Consider the following 20,489-nt stretch of genomic DNA (forward strand, 5'->3'; position numbering starts at 1 on the left):
CAAGTCTTTAGATGCTTTACAGAATATTTAATATGTTCTACTTGCAGCATGTAAAGGGACACTCTGGATTGATTAATACAAAAGAAATCTGGGTTTCTGCTTAAGGCTTGGCACGATGCCCTCGAGGCGAATGTGATTTGGCTGCATAACGAAAGCCTGGCTTTAATTAAAGAAGCAGCACTCAAAGCAAGGTCTCCTTGCATCTGACTCCAAGCCATACACCTGTCATTTATAATACTTTCCCATACCTCACATACTTTTACATAGATACACAGTTAGAAGTCTAATGGATTTTCTTTACGTTTTATTTCACTCGCTTTGTCATATGCACCAAATGCAGTTGTGTTGTAAATTCTGCTCAACATAAACTCCATATCTGCAAGCACTCTTAAGTTAAAGCTAAGACTATAGAATACACAAGATAAATCACTTGTATAGTTTTGTATGGGGAAAAGTGTAACGGTCAAAGAAGTCCCACCTTCTAGTAAAGGAGCCAATCATCGATCACTGTAGACTGACTCCCTTTGAGTGGCTTGTGCATTAGCTTGGGCAACCTGAAAAACAAACAAAAAATAAATAAAAATATGGTTGGATTCAAACATTTAGAAACAAAATTAAAGAGTTAAATTTCATTGGTGATTCCAAATGTGAAATGCAATCATACGCTTGGCAAACAGCTTTGGAGAATTTGATGTTTCCCTATTGAAAGAGATAGGAGCTGCACTTGCATGCTCCAGAAGCATTTTAAAGATGGCATCTGAGTGAAATGCCTCAAAGGGATTTTGGTTTGAGTCACTTGCTTGAAAAAAAATGTGCTAAACAATGAAAATGGACTATAATCCTGTCAACAAAAGAGCAGCATTTAGAAGGAAAAGTTTTCCACCAAAGCAAATTTGATACAGCTTAAAGTTTCAAGAAATCCTTGAGTACTTCTTTTGAGATTGTAACAGATTTGTGTGTGCTGAGCATCAGTTCACGTTAATTGTGGGAAAAACTGGATAATTTTGAGCTTTTGTGAGCTAATTTCATCTTCTGGGTTTAAAATCATTATTAGGGCGGAATAAAAATTGCTGATGTAGCGCTATCTACCTGTCCAGTGATGACACGTCAGTTTCTCATTATTATTCATATACTGAGTTTTCTTATCCTATGAGAATACCCTGCTAACTAATTATTCATGATAGCAAGTGCTTTTCAATGACAGACCTGCCAAGCTGTGAGACCTCGGCCGCGCACTTCACACAGTATTTAGGTGATTCTGAAGGGTTGTATGTGTTTTTTTTCCCATGATCCACAGGGTTTGTTGCATGGCTTTCCCTGCGATGCTGTCAATACAGATACAGCCAACCTGTTTGAGGGCAACATGCATTTTTGTTGGAAGAGCTGTACAAGAATTGGAGAATGGTGAACTTTGTCTTTTATCAGTTGATTTTCTTACCATTCAGACACATCGCTGTGCTGCCGTGTTCTCCCATGTTTATAATCTTTCAGATTATCGGCAGGGCTAATGGTTGGAAAAGACAGAGAAAGAGACCTCCTGTACTGCTGTCCACTGTGTCTGCATTCAGACCTGGGGACTCAGGAGGAGAGAAGTCCTCCTCATTTATAGTGTTTAAATTAGGGCTGTGCGATTTGGGGAAAAATCTTTTTTTTTTTCATTTTTAAAATGTATTTATTTATTTATTGACAGATATTGTGATTGCGAATTGATTTACAATTTAATTTTGAAGTCAAGCTTCAGCTCAATAATCTGTAAGCCGTGGCAACAATTCTGCGACAGTTCTTAAAATTTTCGTTTTTGTTCGGTGTCTGTGACTTTGAAACCAAAATTTTCCCATATTACAATTGTTGTTTTTCTTTGATATGAATTTGTCTATTAATGCTTCTGAAGCGGCAGATGCCATAATTCCACTTCCACATTGTCCATTGAGACAATTCCACATATAAAAATTATTATCTTAATAATGATGTAACAAATTGTGGTTATATATTATATAAAATTACGAAAAGCCTATTGAATTTGCACAAGGACATTATATTATTTGCTGTTTTGTTATTTGCATTTTATCTTTGTGAATGCATCTCCTCCTCACATTTTGTGTCAGATTTTTTATTTATTTATTAAAAGCAAACAAACTAGAAATAAAAGTTTTGTAAGAGCAGTTTTGATTACTTCTTACAACCTACTTGGTATTGACACAAATTCCTGTTTACACCTGGTATATTTATATCTTTTTTGTCCATTTCATAAAGTGAAAATGCAAAATGTTTTAGACACTGGAAAATCACTATGTCCCATTGTATATAATCAAAAACAACAACAAAAAAAAAAAAACAGATAAATTTGTATAGTAGGGCTTGGCGACTAATCGAAAAGTAATCGACATTAAGAACCTATAATTGATCAAAATTTTCCTGGTCAGTTTTTCAATTACTTTGCCTATTGTGTGTGGAGTTTTGTGACCTCGCTCTGTTAAGGCTGAATTATACTTATTATATTATGATTTATACTTATTGTATTTTTATGATATTATACTTCTGCCAAGGGCACATGTACAGTTCGGCGCAGCCTTCGCATACCCACGCACTTTAAAAAAAAAGTACTTGTATTTCACAACGACGCAATGTGTTTTAGGCAATGTGTGTTTTAATAACAGTTGTTCAGCGTTGATTTTCAATAAATAATCATAGATAGTAGATGTGTGTGTTTCCTTCAATTATTTTAAGATCAAGTAGGCTAATACACCCTTCATTAAAGAATCTCTCACTTGTAATATGAGCATATTTACTGTCCAAAACTTGTCAGTGAACTATGAGGGCAAAAGCATAAAATAAATAAATAAAATAATCGCAGTCGAGTTAAAATGTTCAATTAATCAAGATTTCGATTTTAGGCCAAATCGTCCAGCCCTATTGTATAGATTCTAAAAATCACTGCTAGCTTACAACTATGCATGGAACGTTATTCATATCTCGAATGTGTGTTTGATTGATAGTAAACAAAGATAGGCCTCTCTGGTTATGAAGTAGGTGAACAGTGAAATGTAGTTTGTTTTACACCCACACGTTTATCTTTGTTTGCATTTGTATTGTCAAAAACAGTTACAGATTTGTATCTTTTCATATTGCTCCAAGACTACAAACACCTCAGTCTGTCTGCTGCTCTTCGCATTGACTGTGGTGTGCAACAGTTGGCACTGAGCTCAGCTATTTCTTTCCTTCTTTCTTTTTTTAGGGGGGGCAAACAAGCGCTTACTGTTTAAAGGTGTGAATTCGTTGGCTGGACGAAGCATGCATGAATGGATGGAGGGATAGTTTAGTGTTGAAAAGCAGAAAGAACAGAGAAGTGACTGAAGTGGAAAGAAGTGTTCTCATGTGTGCTTACAGGAATATCTCTTTTGTGAAATCATCAGCACCCAGAGGACTATTCTTTGCTGGCTCCTGGCCCCTGAAGGTGGAGTTTCCTTCCTTTAGGCCAAACATTGAAGGTGCCATGTTGGTTTCGACTCACTGGGGTGGGCCTTTTTCCTCTCCTCTCCCAGAATGCTTTACGTCAAGTGGTTCAGATCGCCCTTTATGGAAGCCAAGAGTTGTGTGACACAGTTGGAAACTCTGGCTAGCACTGTTTCATTGGTATACCTTGGCATAGAAAGCATTTCTAGATGAATTATGGAGGCACTCTTAAAATGCTAATATATGACTTTACTGATGCCTGAAGTGTTTATTTAGGCATGGTCTGCTTTGGTAGTCCCAGTGTGATTCTTTTTCACACATGACAGTGCAAACTAATAGGTAGAATAGTACATTTGTTAAAGGGAAAAGCTGTCATTTGCATTTAGGATGGTTGTTTTTAAGAACAAACAGCCTCTGCGTGTGTGTGTGTGTGTTTATTTGTGCGCAGAAACAGATGGACCCCCCACTGCTAGAGTTAGCCATTAGTTCTGGTCATTCATAAATCTGATGAAGGTCAGCGAGGATGTGCTGTCACACAGAGCAAGGATAGGACAGGTGGGCATTGGGTCGGCCATGTGTACTGGTGGGCATTACTAAGCAGCTACCCGCAGATACTGTTTGAAATGCAGGCTTTGTTCAACCACTGACTGGCATCTACACCTGTCCTATGCAGACTGTTTGGATTTATGTAGTAGCAATTCATTTGACTATACAGTTGAAGTCAGAATTATTAGCACTTCTGATTTATTAGCCCCCCTGTATATTTTTTTCTTCAATTTAATTTCTAATAACTGATTTATTTCATCTTTGCCATGATGACAGTACATAATATTTTACTAGATGTTTTTCAAGACTTTAGTATTCAGCTTAATGAGCAATTTAAAGGCTTAACTAGGTTAATTAGGTTAACTTAGGGTAATTAAGTAAATCATTGTATAATGATAGTTTATTCTGTAGACTATCGAACAAAAATTTGCTTAAGTAATGCTTAATAATTAATAGCTTAAGTAATTTGCTTAATAATTTTGACCTGTATAATGTTTTTTTAATAATTTAAAAACTGCTTTTATTCTAGCCAAAATAAAACAAATAAGACTTTCTTCAGAAGAAAAACTATTATAGGAAATACTGTGAAAAATTCCTTGCGCTGTTAAACATCATTTAGTAAATGTTTGAAATACAAATAACATGACAGGAGGGCTAATAATTTTGACTTCAACTGTATATACATCTGTAATTTAGATAGATGTTTGGGTTTAACATATGTTTGGGTATTTTTTATTTAAATTGGTGTTCAGAAGTAAAAGTAAAGGAAAGAAACCCGAAAAAAGTTTCACAGTTTTCAGAAAAAATATTAAGCAACACAACTGTTTTCAACAATGACTATTCTTCTTTTTCCAAAATCTGCAAGTTAGAATTGTTTGATGGATGATGTCACACAAACAGTATATGGTTATTGGTTACATTTGTGGATAATGAGATAAATGATGCAGATACAAGTATTTGGCTTAGTGTAATACTAATATTTGTCATAGAAAGATACAATTTTATTGAGGAAGGATTTGTCAAGTAGATCAAATCACATTAAACTCATTTATAATAAGTGTTGGGGAAAGTTACTTTTGAAAGTAATGCGTTACAATATTAAGTTACTCCACAAAAAGTAACTAGTTGCATTACTTAGTTACTTTTTGTGGTAGGATATGCATTGCATTTATTTTGAGTTGCTTTTGCGTTTTTTTTAGCTGAATGAAGCTTGATCTCTTTCAGATCATGCAGGTTTTTTCTACTTTTTAAAATAATAATCTTCATTTACCTTTTAAAAAAACAACAAAAAAATAATAATTTAGGATATATAATAATATAATGTTATCTTCTGAGAACTTCCTGACCCTAGAGCTATTCGTGCTGTATATACAGTTTAATGAAAGTTTAAAGCAATGTGTTTTTTTGTTTTTTAGTTATGTAATATCACTGTCCATTGAGACAATCCTCTTTTCCTTTTCTTTGATGTGTTCAAAATAATGAACGCATTCTCTCATTGAGTGTATGCTTCAATGTGACTGCAATTTATTTTTTGAAAGCTAATTAATTAAGTTAAAAAGTAACTCGCATTACATTTTTAAGAAAGTAACTCGTTACTCGTTAATGCATTACTTTGCTTGTTATTTAGAAAATCAATATTATTACATAACTCGCATTACTTGTAATGCGTTACCACAACACTGTTTATAATATTGTCTATATCAGGGGTTTTCAAACTTTTCAGCCCGCGATCCCCAACATCCTCTGAGGTGGTTATAAATACAGAAACCTTGCATGCAACGGCACACACACACACCAACAGGCCCAAGTCTATTCTTCCTCTAATATTTTGTATTTATAATTGTAATGTATTTGAGTGCTGTAAATGTACAAAATGTTAATGTGAAAGTTCAACTTGGTGCCAGAAAATCATAATTGAAAATGTCTTTAATATAATGTAATCACCCCAGGGGTTGCAATCCAATAGAATTAGTAACTATAAGCTACCACTATATAGTATATAGTATAAACTACTATTTTTATCTTCAGTAGGTTATGGATAAAATATGGGAATTCTAATGGTTTAATAAAATTAATTAGATTTTTGGAAAAAATCACCAAGCAAACCCCCAACCCCCCCACCACCCCCCACCCCCCCCCCCCCCACCCCCCACACACCCCCCACACACACACACACACACTGCTCTATATGAAATGCTCTTCATCAAAAGTAATTTAAGCAGAAAGTGCTTATGTTTTCAATCATTTCACCAAATCAAAACATTCAAATGATTTCTGAAGGATCACGACAGAAAATTAATGAAAAAATAATTGCAGCTTTACCATCACAGCAATTACCGACATATTAATTAACCGAATATATTTATTCAAATAAAAATGTAATAATATTAATATAGTTGGTACTGTATTTGTTTTATAAAGAGATAATCAACTTTGGTGAGCTATAAGGCACATCAGAAACAAAAACTTGTGAATGATAGTGTAGTGTGTGTGTGTGGTCATCAGTGAAGGACATGCTGTGAGCTCTGAGAGGTGTTGCTCTGCAGGAAACTGTGTGGAATGTGTGGTGTGAGCTGCTCTGTTTCATCATGACTAAAGCTTTGGACTGATCACGTGCAGACCTGTTTTTCAGAGCTCTTTCAAACTTACTCATCAAGTGTCACTTTCACTCTGAATCGATAGGAACCTAATCACGACACAAACAAGGGGTTTTGTTCTTGTGTCCACATATGCATACTTTAATATGTGCCACTAAAATGCAAGGGGCAGGTCTTTTTTAATAGTGCATGTTGGAATTAGCAGCAGGAATCTTCTCTGTCTGCCTGTCTATCTGTCTTGCTTTCTCTCACCTCATCCCGCCTGAATCCCCACTGCGACGAGTGAGCGATGAAGTGGACTGCATATGCAGCACTGCTGATGAATTATTGAGCAGTGGAAAGTGGACATGATGGAGTCTTGCATACAGAAGAGCCACTGTGTGAAAGGATGACTGGTGTCAAGAAAAGAGAGCGAGGGGTTACAGGCTTCGTTATGTCTACGCACAAACGCTAACATGCGGCATTTGCTCACTTTTATAAATGTTCGCAAATCTACTTAGGCTGTGGTTTGAATGTTGCATTGTACTACAAATAATCCTATTTCTACAGATTTAATGAGATAGTAAAAGAAAAAATCCATGCTTTCTGTCCTTTATGAAAAATAGATCAGGTCAGATGTCTCTGGTACCCCATTTACATAGTATTAAGGCAAGTTTTTTGTTAATCCTGTCTCAAGTGGACAATGCTAAATAGAGGTATACATGGGGTCTAAAATATTTAGTCTAGTTTTAACCACTTCCAGAGCCCCTGTACAGGCTTTTACTGGTCTTTACAATTAAAAACAAAAATTCCACAGATTTCCACTCATTTTTAGCCCATCAGTGAGTCTACTTTTTTACTTGTGTAAATATGTGCAAAAATGTATATTTATATAGTTTTTAAATAAATATTAGTAATAATATTGACTAATATGAAAGCGTTCATTTGATTTATTTACAATACAGTTTGTAAAGTAATATTTTCTGTCTTTTAGTTGATATTTTATATGAGAGACTTGCTTTGTTAAATAAGTATCTAATTAGATTTGCATTGTAAACATTAAATAAAAGTTAAAAAGCTATTATTATTTTTTATTTCATATATTAAGTTTTTTAGTTATGATAGTCCCTAAATAATTCAGCATAAATTGGCTGATCTTTTACAAAATTTTCAGCAGAAATAGCAAAAAATGTCTGCAGATTCTGCCTGGCCCTACTTATAACTTACATAAGAAGCTAAATCACATAAGACATAGAATACCCCACTCAGTGTATGTTCTGCACAATTCACCTCTCTCTAAAACACAATCTACTGGACTGTCCTGCTTTTAATAATTGCAGAAGGCTTTTTTTATGAAATGGACTCTCTTTAAGTATATTTTTACAAGGTGTTACTGGGAAAAACGTTTACTCTAAAACACATTTTACTTGACTGTCCTGCTTTTAATGATTCCAGTAGGCTTTTTTTATGAAATGGACTCTCTCAAGGACATTTTAACAAAGTGACACCAGGAAAAATGTAGAATTTTTATCATGTATGAACGCTAAAATCTTATTTGATTAAATAAAAAAATACATTACATTACTGGGAAAAACATTGGAATTTTTATCACCTATTAATGCTAAAAATTGTATTTATGAATTTATGTTTTATTTGTTTGTTTTTAATTGTATATTTATTAATGAAATGTTTTTGAAAATATATCTATGAAATGTCCATGAAAATAGCCTTTGTTGCTGACATGGCATTAAATAAAAAATTTATCACCATCATCATTATCATCTTCATCATCATGATATTAAAAGAGAACTTTTTAGAGACGTTTAACGATATTCAGTGTAAATTGTATTTTTTTCTTCTGTTGAGAAGTTTGGTGGCAGTTAAAATGCTTATTTTTTTGAGGAATAATATAATTAAGGCTGCTCAATATATCGTTTCAGCATCAATATCGCAATGTGTGCATCAGCAATAGTCACATCGCATGATATGCAATGTTGAGTCTGAATTATCAGACTCAGATTCAACTTTATTATCCCGTTTAGGGAAACTAAAATTGCAGCAAGGTGCCATTACACAGAAGTTCCATGTACACATTATCAAACTATTACCACAAAACATACAATACATAATTTTTAGATGCATCTCCCTCCCCACTGGACTCATTTAATAACCTAATGGCCACCATAATAAAAGAATATCTGATTCTATTCTGTTCTGATTCTGAACTCTAAAATGATGTCCTGATGGCCGCAGCTGAAACGCAGAATACAATGGGTGGTCCACAGTGCATAAGATACCCTGAGCTCTCTTTAAAACATAATTACTGTAAATTACCATTGGGCCAGTTTGGTTAAAACCGATGATCTTGCCTGCCACCTTTACAAGGCTACTCAACCTGTTCTTATTTGACAGACTCAGATTACCAAACCATTATAGGTATAGTTAGATAACCGCACCATTGTATTTGACCAAGAGCTACGGAATTGTATTTAATCACTGTATTTATATGGAGTTTATATGATTTATGCAAAAAATAAATAAATAAATAATGGTTTTCGAATTTTTGTCCTTTTTTCTAGTCTAATATCTTCTTTTCAAAACCAAAACAAGATTTTACGTACCCCAATGGCAGATAATTTAGCTTGTTTTAAGGAAAAATTCAAACTTTTTTTTGAAACTGTGTTCATATTGCAATATTTAATCGCAGAAAAATAAAATATCGCAATATCAGATTTTTCCAGGTGCAGCCCTAAAAGTAATAGTTAATAGTTAACAATAATAATAATAATAATAATAAAAATATTAATAATAGTAATAAGAAGAAGAAGAAGAAGAAGAAGAAAAATAACAATAATTATTAATCACTCACTCACTTTTCCTTATCTTAGTTCCTGATTTATCAGGGGTTGCCACAGCGGAAAGAACCACAAATTACTCTAGCATGCATTTTATGCCCTTGATGATCTTCAAGCCACTAATAATAACAACAATAACAACAACAATATTAATAATGAAATTATTATTATATTTAATTTTATTAATATATTGTTTTTTATACAGCTTTAAACACAGCTTTGTTGAGTAATGTTCAGAGACTTAAAAAAAAATACATTGTTAATTATTTGACATTTTTTTAGCGAAGTATATGACATTATTATTTTTTATTCGTTTTTTTTTTTTTGCAGTACAAGCTTGTTTTAATTTTCAGAAGTTCAAACCCTTGTCATTGAATTGTTGCCACAAAAAGGAGAACAAAGTTAACCTCTCATTTTTTTAATGCTTCTCGTTTCACTGCTAAAAACAGATGACTGGACCAGCGATTACAGGAACATTGATAGTCAAACTCATAATAGGAAACTACTGCTTTGACATTGTTGTGTGTGAGAATGAGCATGTGTTCAGTTGACACAGAGACAAGCCTGAGCACAACGTTCAGCTGTCGTCACTTCAACAGCCTCCTGGGATGGGAGGAACACAAAACATGGGAAAAATGTGAAAAATGCCTCCCTACAACTCCCCCTTCCACTACAAACTGATACCGTGTTCAGAAACATAGCCTGTGGAAACGGAAAATGTTGCGGTTAATTAACTGTAATTATCAACCCCAAATGGAAATAATGTTGACACCAAGCCTGTGTTTGCACCGTAAACACAAGGGCAGACCTTTTTTTTATTTTACATAACAGTTTGTCTGTTGGGTTGTGTTATGGGTATTAGCCCTCGTTTAGCGTAGCTTTCAAAACAAATGCTCTTTACGCATGTAGATCCATCAATCAAAGATGAAGCCTGTGTTGATGTTTGCATACAAACTGGTTCCTCAAAATAGATAATGGTTTCAGACAAACTTCCAATGACATCACGTCTAAAAAAAATTCACATGAGCTTTAGATATAAGTCAGCAAATATTTTGCCGCTTCAGTGCTAATGTCTTGGTAGAAATGGAATCTTAAGTTATAATAATGTATAGACAACTGTTGAAGTCAAAATTATTAGTATTTTGTTTTCTTTTTCAAAGGTTTTCCAAATGATGTTTAATAGAGCAATTTTTGACAGTATTTCCTGTAATATTTTTTCTTCTGGAGAAAGTCTAGAAGTTATTCGTTATTATTTCGTTATTATTTCAAAAGTTATTTCGACTAGATTGAAAGTGTTTTTTAATAAAAAAAAAAAAACATTTTAATATATTTCATGTATTATTATTGGCCCCCTTAAGCAATATTTTTTTTGATTGTTTATTATTATGATTCATTTTATACAATTACTTGCCTATTTTTCTCCGTCGAGTGATCGGCATGACCCTCGGTGCCTGGCTTGCGCATAGTCATGCATTTATAGTTCTGCATGCTGTTTGTGTTGCTCTGCATAACACTTCCGAAATGCTAACTGGCAGTAGGTTTTTATGTTTCTCCGTGTCGAGTTTCTTCGCGGGTATTTTGTTTTTTCTAAGTAGCTAAAACTCGCTCATTCAGAGGCCGGAACAAGCAAACGTGCAAAAACTATAATCATAAACGTGAAGACAAAAGTTTCCATCTGGAGCTCCTTTATGGCGAGGGCTATGCGATGAGGGACATACATGTGCGATTGACCCGGAAATATAAATCAGCCTTAACTTGCCTAGTTAACCTAATTAACCTAGTTAAGCCTTTAAATAACACTTTAAGATACTAGCGTCTTGAAAAACATCTAGTAAAATATTATGTTCTGTCATCATGGCAAAGATAAAAGAAATCAGTTATTAGAAAATAGTTAAAACTATTATGTTTAGAAATGTGTTGAAATAATCTTTCCATTAAACATAAATGGGGGGGGGGGGTATATACAGGGGACTAATAATTCGGACTTCAACTGTATGTCATGGAAATCAACTTTTCCCATTTGTAAATTGTGTAAATTGTGTCACTTTTGGCCGTATTCCATCTATAGACTGCAAATTTCAAAATATGCTGTATGTTGAGCTTTCTCTTTATCATATTTTCTGTATTTTAGTGTTTTGTTTTGAGTGTAAGCCCATTTATAGCATAGCTTTCTAAACAGATGCTCTTTATGCATCAGTCAAAGCTTAATGGCTACTTTAGCCTTTTACAAGGGGTAAGATAAGCCTTTGGTGTCTCCAGAATGTGTCTGTAAAGTTTCAGCTCACAAAACTTATCAGATAATTTATTATACCCTGCCAAAAATGTTAATTTTGGGGTCTGAGGAAATTTTTGCTTTTTTTTTTTAATTAGCCTGTGCTGCAAATGAGCTGGTTCTCCCCACCCACCATTCCGATACGATGCTCCTTTGTCATAAACAAGCCTAATTATTTGCCTTAATCTGAATAAGACAATAATTTGATTAAGGCGTTTACATGAGTTGCTTTTTGAATGTTCCTTTCATGATCTTGTTTTACATGTTATAACACATAATTCGATTAAAATCATTGCTTCACCTACGCTATCCACATTTCATTTGGAGTTTCATGTAATTTGAGGTGTTTAAGTTTTAATTTGTCAAGTTTAACTGCAGTTTGGCAGTTTCACTTTCATTCAGGAACATGTCATTCATGCCCCCGTGACAAACAAGATATTGGATGTGAGTATAAAGTAAGGACTGGTGTTTTAATAGAATATAAAACCACACGCCGAATGAACAAAAAAAAACTATGCATTTCACGATGTGTGTCTGTGCTCCTTTACTGACTCGGTAGGTGCAGAGAATGGTGTCAAACAGCCAAGTGTGTATAGACTATCCTGTCACAAAACACAGTGAAAAGTCCTACATGATGGTAACAGGTTGATTGTGTGTACATATCTGTACTGCACTTCAATAACGCGACTAAAATCGGCATACTCCACTTGTCTGTTTAGTTCGATTATGACTTTAGTCGGATTAAGGTAATCAAAAATCGCTGTTTACATGGTCAACTCTTAATCAGAGTATTGTTTTAAGTGTATTAAAGTCGGATTATTGGTGTCCATGTAAACATACTCGGTGACAGACACAAATGAAGCAGAGATATAATTCATGAGAAATACCACAGTAAAGGCTGATTTACTGTATACTTCTGCGTCAAGCGAACGTATATGCTCCGGTGCAGCCCATGCGTGGTTGCATAGCCCTAGCTGTGGCCGTGGCAACGCTGACGCGCCCCTCTCAAAAAATTACACATTGCAACGCCGCATAGCACAATCTCTGTGACTGGTCGGCTTGGTAGCGCTGAGGAGAGGTGAGATGAGAGCTGTGCAAACCAGATGGAGCGAGTGTTTACAAGTGTCGAGTTCTGGGGTCCATTCTTCGTACGTCACTTGAATGATCGAAGATGATTTGACAGATCCTGGATCTTTTAATCTTGATAACTGATCTCTGGCTAATTTGGTTCTTCAAACAAGTTCACGAATCAGATTAAAATGTCTGCATGAACTGATCTGAGATCGCTGCGTGTGTTGTGAAGGACAGATCTATTGATCCTCGAAATCATGATCAGCAATGCAACGATTGGCTGACGGCACAGCAGCATAATGACATCATCTGATTAATATTCAATTATCCATGTGAGCAAAATTACATAAAATTTGCAGTAAACAGTTTGTAAAATATGACGCAATAACTTTCCACATTTGTTGTGAGCTGCAGGCTTTACACTTTAATGTGTCAAGAGTATTCATCATGTATTTCAATGCATATCAATGTATTTAGTTCTACATTTAGAGATTTTCTTTATGACAGTAGCCTAGGCCTACTCAAGTTTTTTTTTTAATCGACGTAAAGAATAACTGTATAAATTAATTTTGCATCAAAAAAGCATTTTGATATCAATAAAGGTGTCTTTTTTAAAGCATCAAATTTTTTGAAGCATCAAATCACTGGTATATTAGCGGTCAAAACACGTGCATGACTGCATAAATTATTATACTTTATTCTATTTTATAAATTTTTTTTTAAGTCGAATATTGTGCATGTACGTATTTGTATCTAAAAAGTTCATATCTTTAAATTTTCTCTTTAAACCACCAGGTGGCAGTCTTTGTACTTTATTTCGGAGTGCAGATTGCATACGTTTTATTAAAATATATATATATATATATATATATATATATATATATATATATATATATATATATATATATATATATATATATATATATATTTAACTTTATATATAAAAAAATATAGTTACTATTTTCCCAAGTGTATATAACTACTGTAAGGAAATATCAACATTTGGTACAAACTTTCAGTATTATCTTTGCTTGAACTGACCCAATCTAATCCTGTTTATATGAAATGAACCTGCTCCCTAGCAGGTTTGAGCTTGCAGAACTGTTGCTATGACAACAAGTCTCTGATGATTTTTGAAGAACTAAACGATCGGATCGTGTCAAATTGTCAATATCTAAATCCAGCTAATTGAGTAATCCACGTACGAAGAATGGACCTATGTGAAGGAGCTCCAGATGGAAAGTTTTGTTTTGTTCAATTAAATTCAATTTATGTTTATTTATATAGCGCTTTTCACAATGTAGATTGTGTCAAAGCAGCTTCACATAGTTCTAGTAAAGTCCAAATTTGGGTTTTGTGTTTACCTTATGATTAAAGTTGTTGCAAGTCCACGGTTTCCCACCTCAAATTGAGCGAGTTTGAGCCACTTGTACAATAAGGTAGCATTCAGAAAAAAACAAAACACCAGAGAAGAAACTCGACTATGTGCATTGCATGCGCCGTGGGTCACGCCGATCACTCCACACAGAAGTATAAACCAGGCTTAAAACCGAACCAGGAAGTTTCAAATTGGTTATTTTTGTTGTTGTTGTTGTTATTTGCTTATTTGTTGTCAAGTTTATTCAAACATTTTCTGCAATGATGAGTCACATTGCCGTTACAAAGTACAAAGCAGCAAACACACACGTTTAACTTTGCACTGTATTTTCAAGGCTACTTGCAGCAAATGTGAAAGAATACAAGTTAATATCTACTGCTGTATGCATATCCGTCTGTCATGTTACTGTACAAAATACACCTGATTTAACATCCACAAACCAGGACTGAAGCGTCCTCTTTTATAGTTGTACTGACACTATGCAGCTGTGGTGACTCCTGTAATTCTAAATTATACAGCGATTTTATTTATTTATTTTTTTTTAATGTTATTATTTTTTATTATTATTACAAACTTGCTGTTTTAAGAACATTTTAAACGTTTGAGATTTTTTTTCTTGGTTGAAACAGAATTGAGTTCAAATCTGTAAACACCAGTAGACCATGAGGGATGTAAACAAAAACAAATTTACAATTAAAATTTCTAAAGCTTCCGAGAATCCAGTAATTGTCACATATTGATAAATAATGTTATGATAACTGTTTTAACATTAAGTTACGATTGAATTGCTTCTTTTTACAGTTATGAAATAGTTTGATAACAAGCAGGAAATGTTCATGGGTCAATGACATGACCATTTTGAAATAGTCTGTAGCATCAAAATCTGATGAGATTTGTAGACAGGATGTGATCCTAACAAGGAATTTGGATGCGATGTCATGTGCCTGAATGGTATATATCATGTATAGAAGTTCTTCATGTTTGTTTTTTCTCTGTTTTTGTGTTTAGTCATACTTCGTCACCGACTATGACCCCACGATTGAAGACTCGTACACAAAGCAGTGTGTGATTGACGAGAGGCCTGCGCGGCTGGACAGTAAGTACACTGCTAATGGATGAAGGAGTCTGATTCTTAAATCTCAGAATATATTGGCCTTATTCTGCAATGTGGAAGTGCGCTCGTTTTTGCGATTGTTTCAGAACTTCTGTGTCAGTAAGTTGTAAATGTAAATAAATGTCATAAAACAGTCAAACTACTTCCTCTACAAACACATGTGTTCATGACTATACATAAAAAGTAGAATAATATAATAAGAAAACGTCAGGTTGCAACATCAAGCTGCATAACTAGCTGTTTTTAACATCTAAAAATCAATGGAAGTGAATGAGACAAGAAGTCTCGAGCCAAAAAGATTCCAGTGGCAGTGCCTGCTCTTACATGAAGCATAAGGTCAGTAATTAATTCTTGTGATGGTCATTATTTCAGTATTAAATGTCAAATGATCATTCAGAAATATGCTGATTTGCTACTCATGAAATATTTCTTATTATCACTGTTGTTGATAATATTATAGATGATGTAGATGTGCCTTCACTTTTGATCAATTCAATGGATCCTTCCAAAAAAAAGAAAAGAAAAGTATTTTAACTGCCACCAAACTTTTCAACAGAAGGAAAAACTAACCATGAGTTAATTTGATGAATAACATATCATAGTGAACAGATCAATTCCAGAGCACTGGTGCATTTTGCTACTGTTCTGTGCATGATGCTGATACTTGTACAGGCTGGGTTATGATAAATGAGCAGGAAATGAGTACTTGAAATCTGGATTTTTTTTCTAGGACAAGGTAGTATGATTTAAAAGGTATGGTTGACCCCAGAAAAAAATGATGTCATTTTAACCCTGTACAGGTTTTGTTTTATAAAACACAATAGAAGATATAGGAAAGTCTCAGTGAATGCCAGTGGGGTCCATTTTTGTTTTCCACAGAAGATCGTATGTGACTATTTGAAACATGAAAAAATGATATGCCTTTTGACTATGTTTACACAACAGTGGCATCTTGGGGGCCTAAACAGCTCGTATGTGTTTTTGCATCACTTTTTTTACTTAAGCCTTTTTTCAATTGGCTTCGCAAGTCATGAGAGCGAGAGAAACATTAAATAATTATTTTTTTATCTAAACGACTCAGAAAAACATTACTATATACTCAAAAAGAACTAAATGACTAATCTGGCTGCAAAATATATGTACACCATTAGCAATGGTTAATAATGCGTTTGGCTTATTTAAATAATCTACTCGTTTTAATCTTGCAATTATAATCATTTTTATAGATATTGTCTGTTTTTATTCCATTTTCTATGATTTATTTCTCATTTGCTGATTATTTTATTTAATTTGTTGATGTTAAAATATTACATAGTGCTATTTTATATGCATATCAAAAATGTTTTGGCATTCAAGTTTACTTTGAACTTGAAAGAAAGAGAAGCAGATTTAACCTGTCAGTGGGTGCACATGGCTGCTGAATAGCATTAAAGTAAGAGAAATTGTGGATTTTTTACTATAACTCATTGAAAAGAACCAGTGTGTAACAGTGTATAATAAATAAAATTATTTTAAAAAATTAAATTATGTATTGTTTGTCGCATATAGTTAACTATTTATGTGATTTGGCTAAATTGTGTTTCAATTCGGCTACCACCGCAAGTAAATGTCCAACCTGTGGAAAGCACTGTATATGCATATGTATTTTTCAGTGTTTAGGCTTAAGTGACAATCAAAACAACAAAAGCAGACTACATTACCTGTGTGATTGCAGATGTGTAGTGTTTCTTGAGTATTGGATTTTCATGTATAATACAATGATTTTAAATGTTTTGTGGATCTGAATGAACTGAGATCATTTTCAACAATATTATCTAACTGAAAATGCAAAGGAAAACGGTTCTACTAGTTGTTGTAAAAAATATGTCCCACATTACACAGATTTGGATTGAAGTTTCATTGATCATAGACTCCGTTTACATTTTGAAGGGCCTCAGCAAACTTTCAAGGGTCATAAGATGAATAAAGCATTAGTAGTAGTCTATAAAAAAACGATTAGTTACTTGACTGAATAAAAGTGAGTAAAACCGTTGTAACTTGGAACTGTTTAGTTGGCTTAACTTAAGCTTTATAATTAAAGTCAACTTCTTGATTTCTACAAATGTATATTAGAAGTGTTTTGATTAATATTAAAAAAATCTATTTATAATGAATTGATTAAAAACACATAAGATTAGTATGTTTTCCCCCATGTGTCAAAGAATATCTATGTCAAACAGATAAATGGGTGACATGATGGCTCAGTGGTAGCACTGTCACCTCACAACAAGAAGGTCGCTGATTCGAGTTCCGGCTGGGCCAGTTGGCATTTCTGTGTGGAGTTTGCATGTTCTCCCCATGTTTGCATAGGTTTCCTCTGGGTGCTCCGGCTTCCCCCATTGTCCAAAGACATGTGGTATAGGTGAATTGAATAAACTATTGTAGTGTAGTGTATGAGTGTAGTGTATGAGTGTGTGTGTGTGAATGAGTGTGTTTCACAATACTGGGTTGTGGCTGGAAGGGCATCTGCTGCATAAAACATATGCTGGAATAGTTGGCGGTTCATTCCACTGTGGCGACCTCTGAAATAGAGACTAAGCCGAAGGAAAATAAATGAATAAATAAGTAGTCTGGCTACCAGTTCTGTTCCACGTATGACTGCTGAGTAATGTTAAAAATACTGTATGTTCATGACATTTTTCATTTATGTGCAATTTCAAAAACATTTGTATTAACTCTTCATTGTATTTGTATTTAAAATTCACTGCCTGGGTTTAAGAGATGAGATAAACAAATATTTTCTTTCATATTTTGACATACATTCCAATGTAATTGATTAAAAAAAGAACATAATATAGGAAACTGGGTTCTATACAAAAATAAATTCAACAACATGCATTTTAAGGGGCTGCTTTAACTTTTATGTATTGGTCTTTTTCTATTGTGTGAAATTGAACTATGTGTTCACTTTAAGCCTGCAGAATGAGTTTTATCTGAAGCATTCAAATCAAAAGCTTATAATGAATAATGCTTTCCATAGCCTGATTTATATAGTCTATAGTTTTAAAAAATACTGTATAATAAAACTACCACATATCAGTGCCATTTTAATTTCTTCATGTCGACACAAAGTAAATTGCAGAGCTTATGCAAACATCACCACATCACTATGACTAGATACTTTCTTTACTGCTGTTTTCTCATCTCTGATTTTTGTGTGAGTTTATTTTGTTATTGAGAGGAAAACGTACATCTAGGGCTGTGTGATTTGGGGAAAATACCAATTTTTATTATTTTTTTACAGATGTGCGATTTTGATTTGCAATTTAATTTTGTAGTCAAGCTTCAGCTCAATAATCTGCATCGTAGCTTCTTACTGCTAAAATGCAGTAAGTGTTAGTTAAAAAAACAATTGAAAAGATATTAACTTAAACATTTATTAAAATTTATTTTTAAATACTCAGAAATGAAAGACTCAGCAAACAGTAAACACAAATAAATTGACCTCAAGTTGAACTCAAATTAGGGAGATAGTGTAGCTTATTATACAAACAAAAAAATTATATTCATTATAAAAATATACAACACTCATCAAGCTAACGTGGCTAAAACTACTCTGAAATTGTACTGTACTGTTGCTTGCTTCTAGATTGAGTGTCACTGGCAATACTTTGAGTTGAATTTTTTTAAGCAAGACACTCATCACTCAATTGTGCTCACTCAATTGGCTAGTAAGACTATCACACACAGACGGCAGTCACGCATTTGCTCTGAGCAAGGGAAATTAAATAATACAAATATATTTCATATCGCAGCCTCTTGCGATTAGCTTTTTTTAAAGACTCTGTTTCGATTAATTGCACAGCCCTACGCACAGCACACATTTACATATTCAACTAAATGCCACTCTTATCAGCGGGAGTTCACTTAACATCCATCAGTATCACGAATAACAAGAGTTTCCGAATTCTACACTGCAAAAAATGCTTTTGTTAGAAATATCTAAAAATTCTGAAATCAAGAAGCACTTTGTAGACGAGCAAAAATATTGTCTTGTTCAAAGAAATAAAACAAGCAAAGTAATCTGCCAATGGGCTAACCAAAATCATATTTTATTTTCTCCTTTTGACGTAAGATTATTTTGCTTACCACATTGGCAGATTATTTTGCCCGTTTTAAGGAAAATCTCACCTAATTTTGACATTTATTTCTTAAAACAAGACAATATGAAATAACATGAATTTCCTATACAATCTCATGGCAATTCGTAACTTTTTGATTAAGTGGCCAATTCATATGAATTTGAATGATCTGATTCATACAACTTAGTACAATTTGCTAATCCTCCAATGACGATTGAGTTTAGGGGTGAAGTTGGGTGCCATGCCTCCTTTTTTAAATCGTACGACTGAACTCATACAAATTAGTATGAATTAAACACTAAATTGACAAAATGTAAAATACTTGGGTTTCCTCATGAGATCAGGTTGGATTTTCTAATTCATGCTGACTTGAATGTGAACAAGTCTCTGAAAAGGGACCGAAAGGCCGCTAACATATTACATCATTCAGTTTAAAAAAAAACGTATCTTTCAAAGATCACCTACAACTTCACTAAGCACTACTCAAGGCACAATAAGCAAATCCCAGCCGTGTTCGTTATGTTATTTTGGGCCCCCCTGAAACATTTCCGTTGTGTTCCGTGCTATTTGCATGTGTTGCGAGAAAATGTAGTGCGTTTTCTTATTTGTTTGCGTTGTGAGAATTTGCAACACGTATGCTGTCAAACTGATTTAGATATGAAGAGTTCAGTTGCAAAAGCCTTTAAATGCCACTTCCACCAAAAATGAGTTAATGACATTGAGCGATTGCTTTAGGCACGTAGTACATGTTCAACAAATAGTTTTGCTTGAAGTCATCTAAATCACAGTGTCAGCGCATTCAGAAACAACAGTTTGTTGGCAAAAGCTGCTAAACCCCACTTGCCTTTGACAGCAAAAGCCGCTTTGTCTTGAGAACCAATCAGAAGGTGCGAATCGAATTATATGTGTTTAATGTAGCGTGCTGATACGCCGGCTTTTATGAGGAGACCATTTCATTACGCTTTCGATTTTAAAAGATGGAGTTTGATGAATTAGATGAGCCTGTCTGACTGTCAGTGAATGGCAAATGAAAACGTCCCTTACCTCAAAACTCTGTTCATTATAAGAAAAAGAAAACACAATGTACAGTCGGAAGTGTAACA

At 34.0% G+C, this 20,489-nt stretch overlaps 1 protein-coding gene across 1 annotated transcript in view; it reads left to right on the forward strand.

The window, feature by feature from the left end:
* Window positions 1-20,489, forward strand: part of rras2 (RAS related 2) — a 62,960-nt gene that overhangs the window by 32,745 nt on the left and 9,726 nt on the right. The window contains exon 2 of the mRNA XM_056461466.1: window positions 15,160-15,247. Within this exon, the coding sequence (XP_056317441.1) occupies window positions 15,160-15,247 (88 nt within the window). The remainder of the gene's footprint in view (window positions 1-15,159; window positions 15,248-20,489) is intronic.

This window comes from Danio aesculapii, chromosome 7 (assembly GCF_903798145.1).
Source record: "Danio aesculapii chromosome 7, fDanAes4.1, whole genome shotgun sequence".
NCBI lineage: Eukaryota > Metazoa > Chordata > Actinopteri > Cypriniformes > Danionidae > Danio > Danio aesculapii.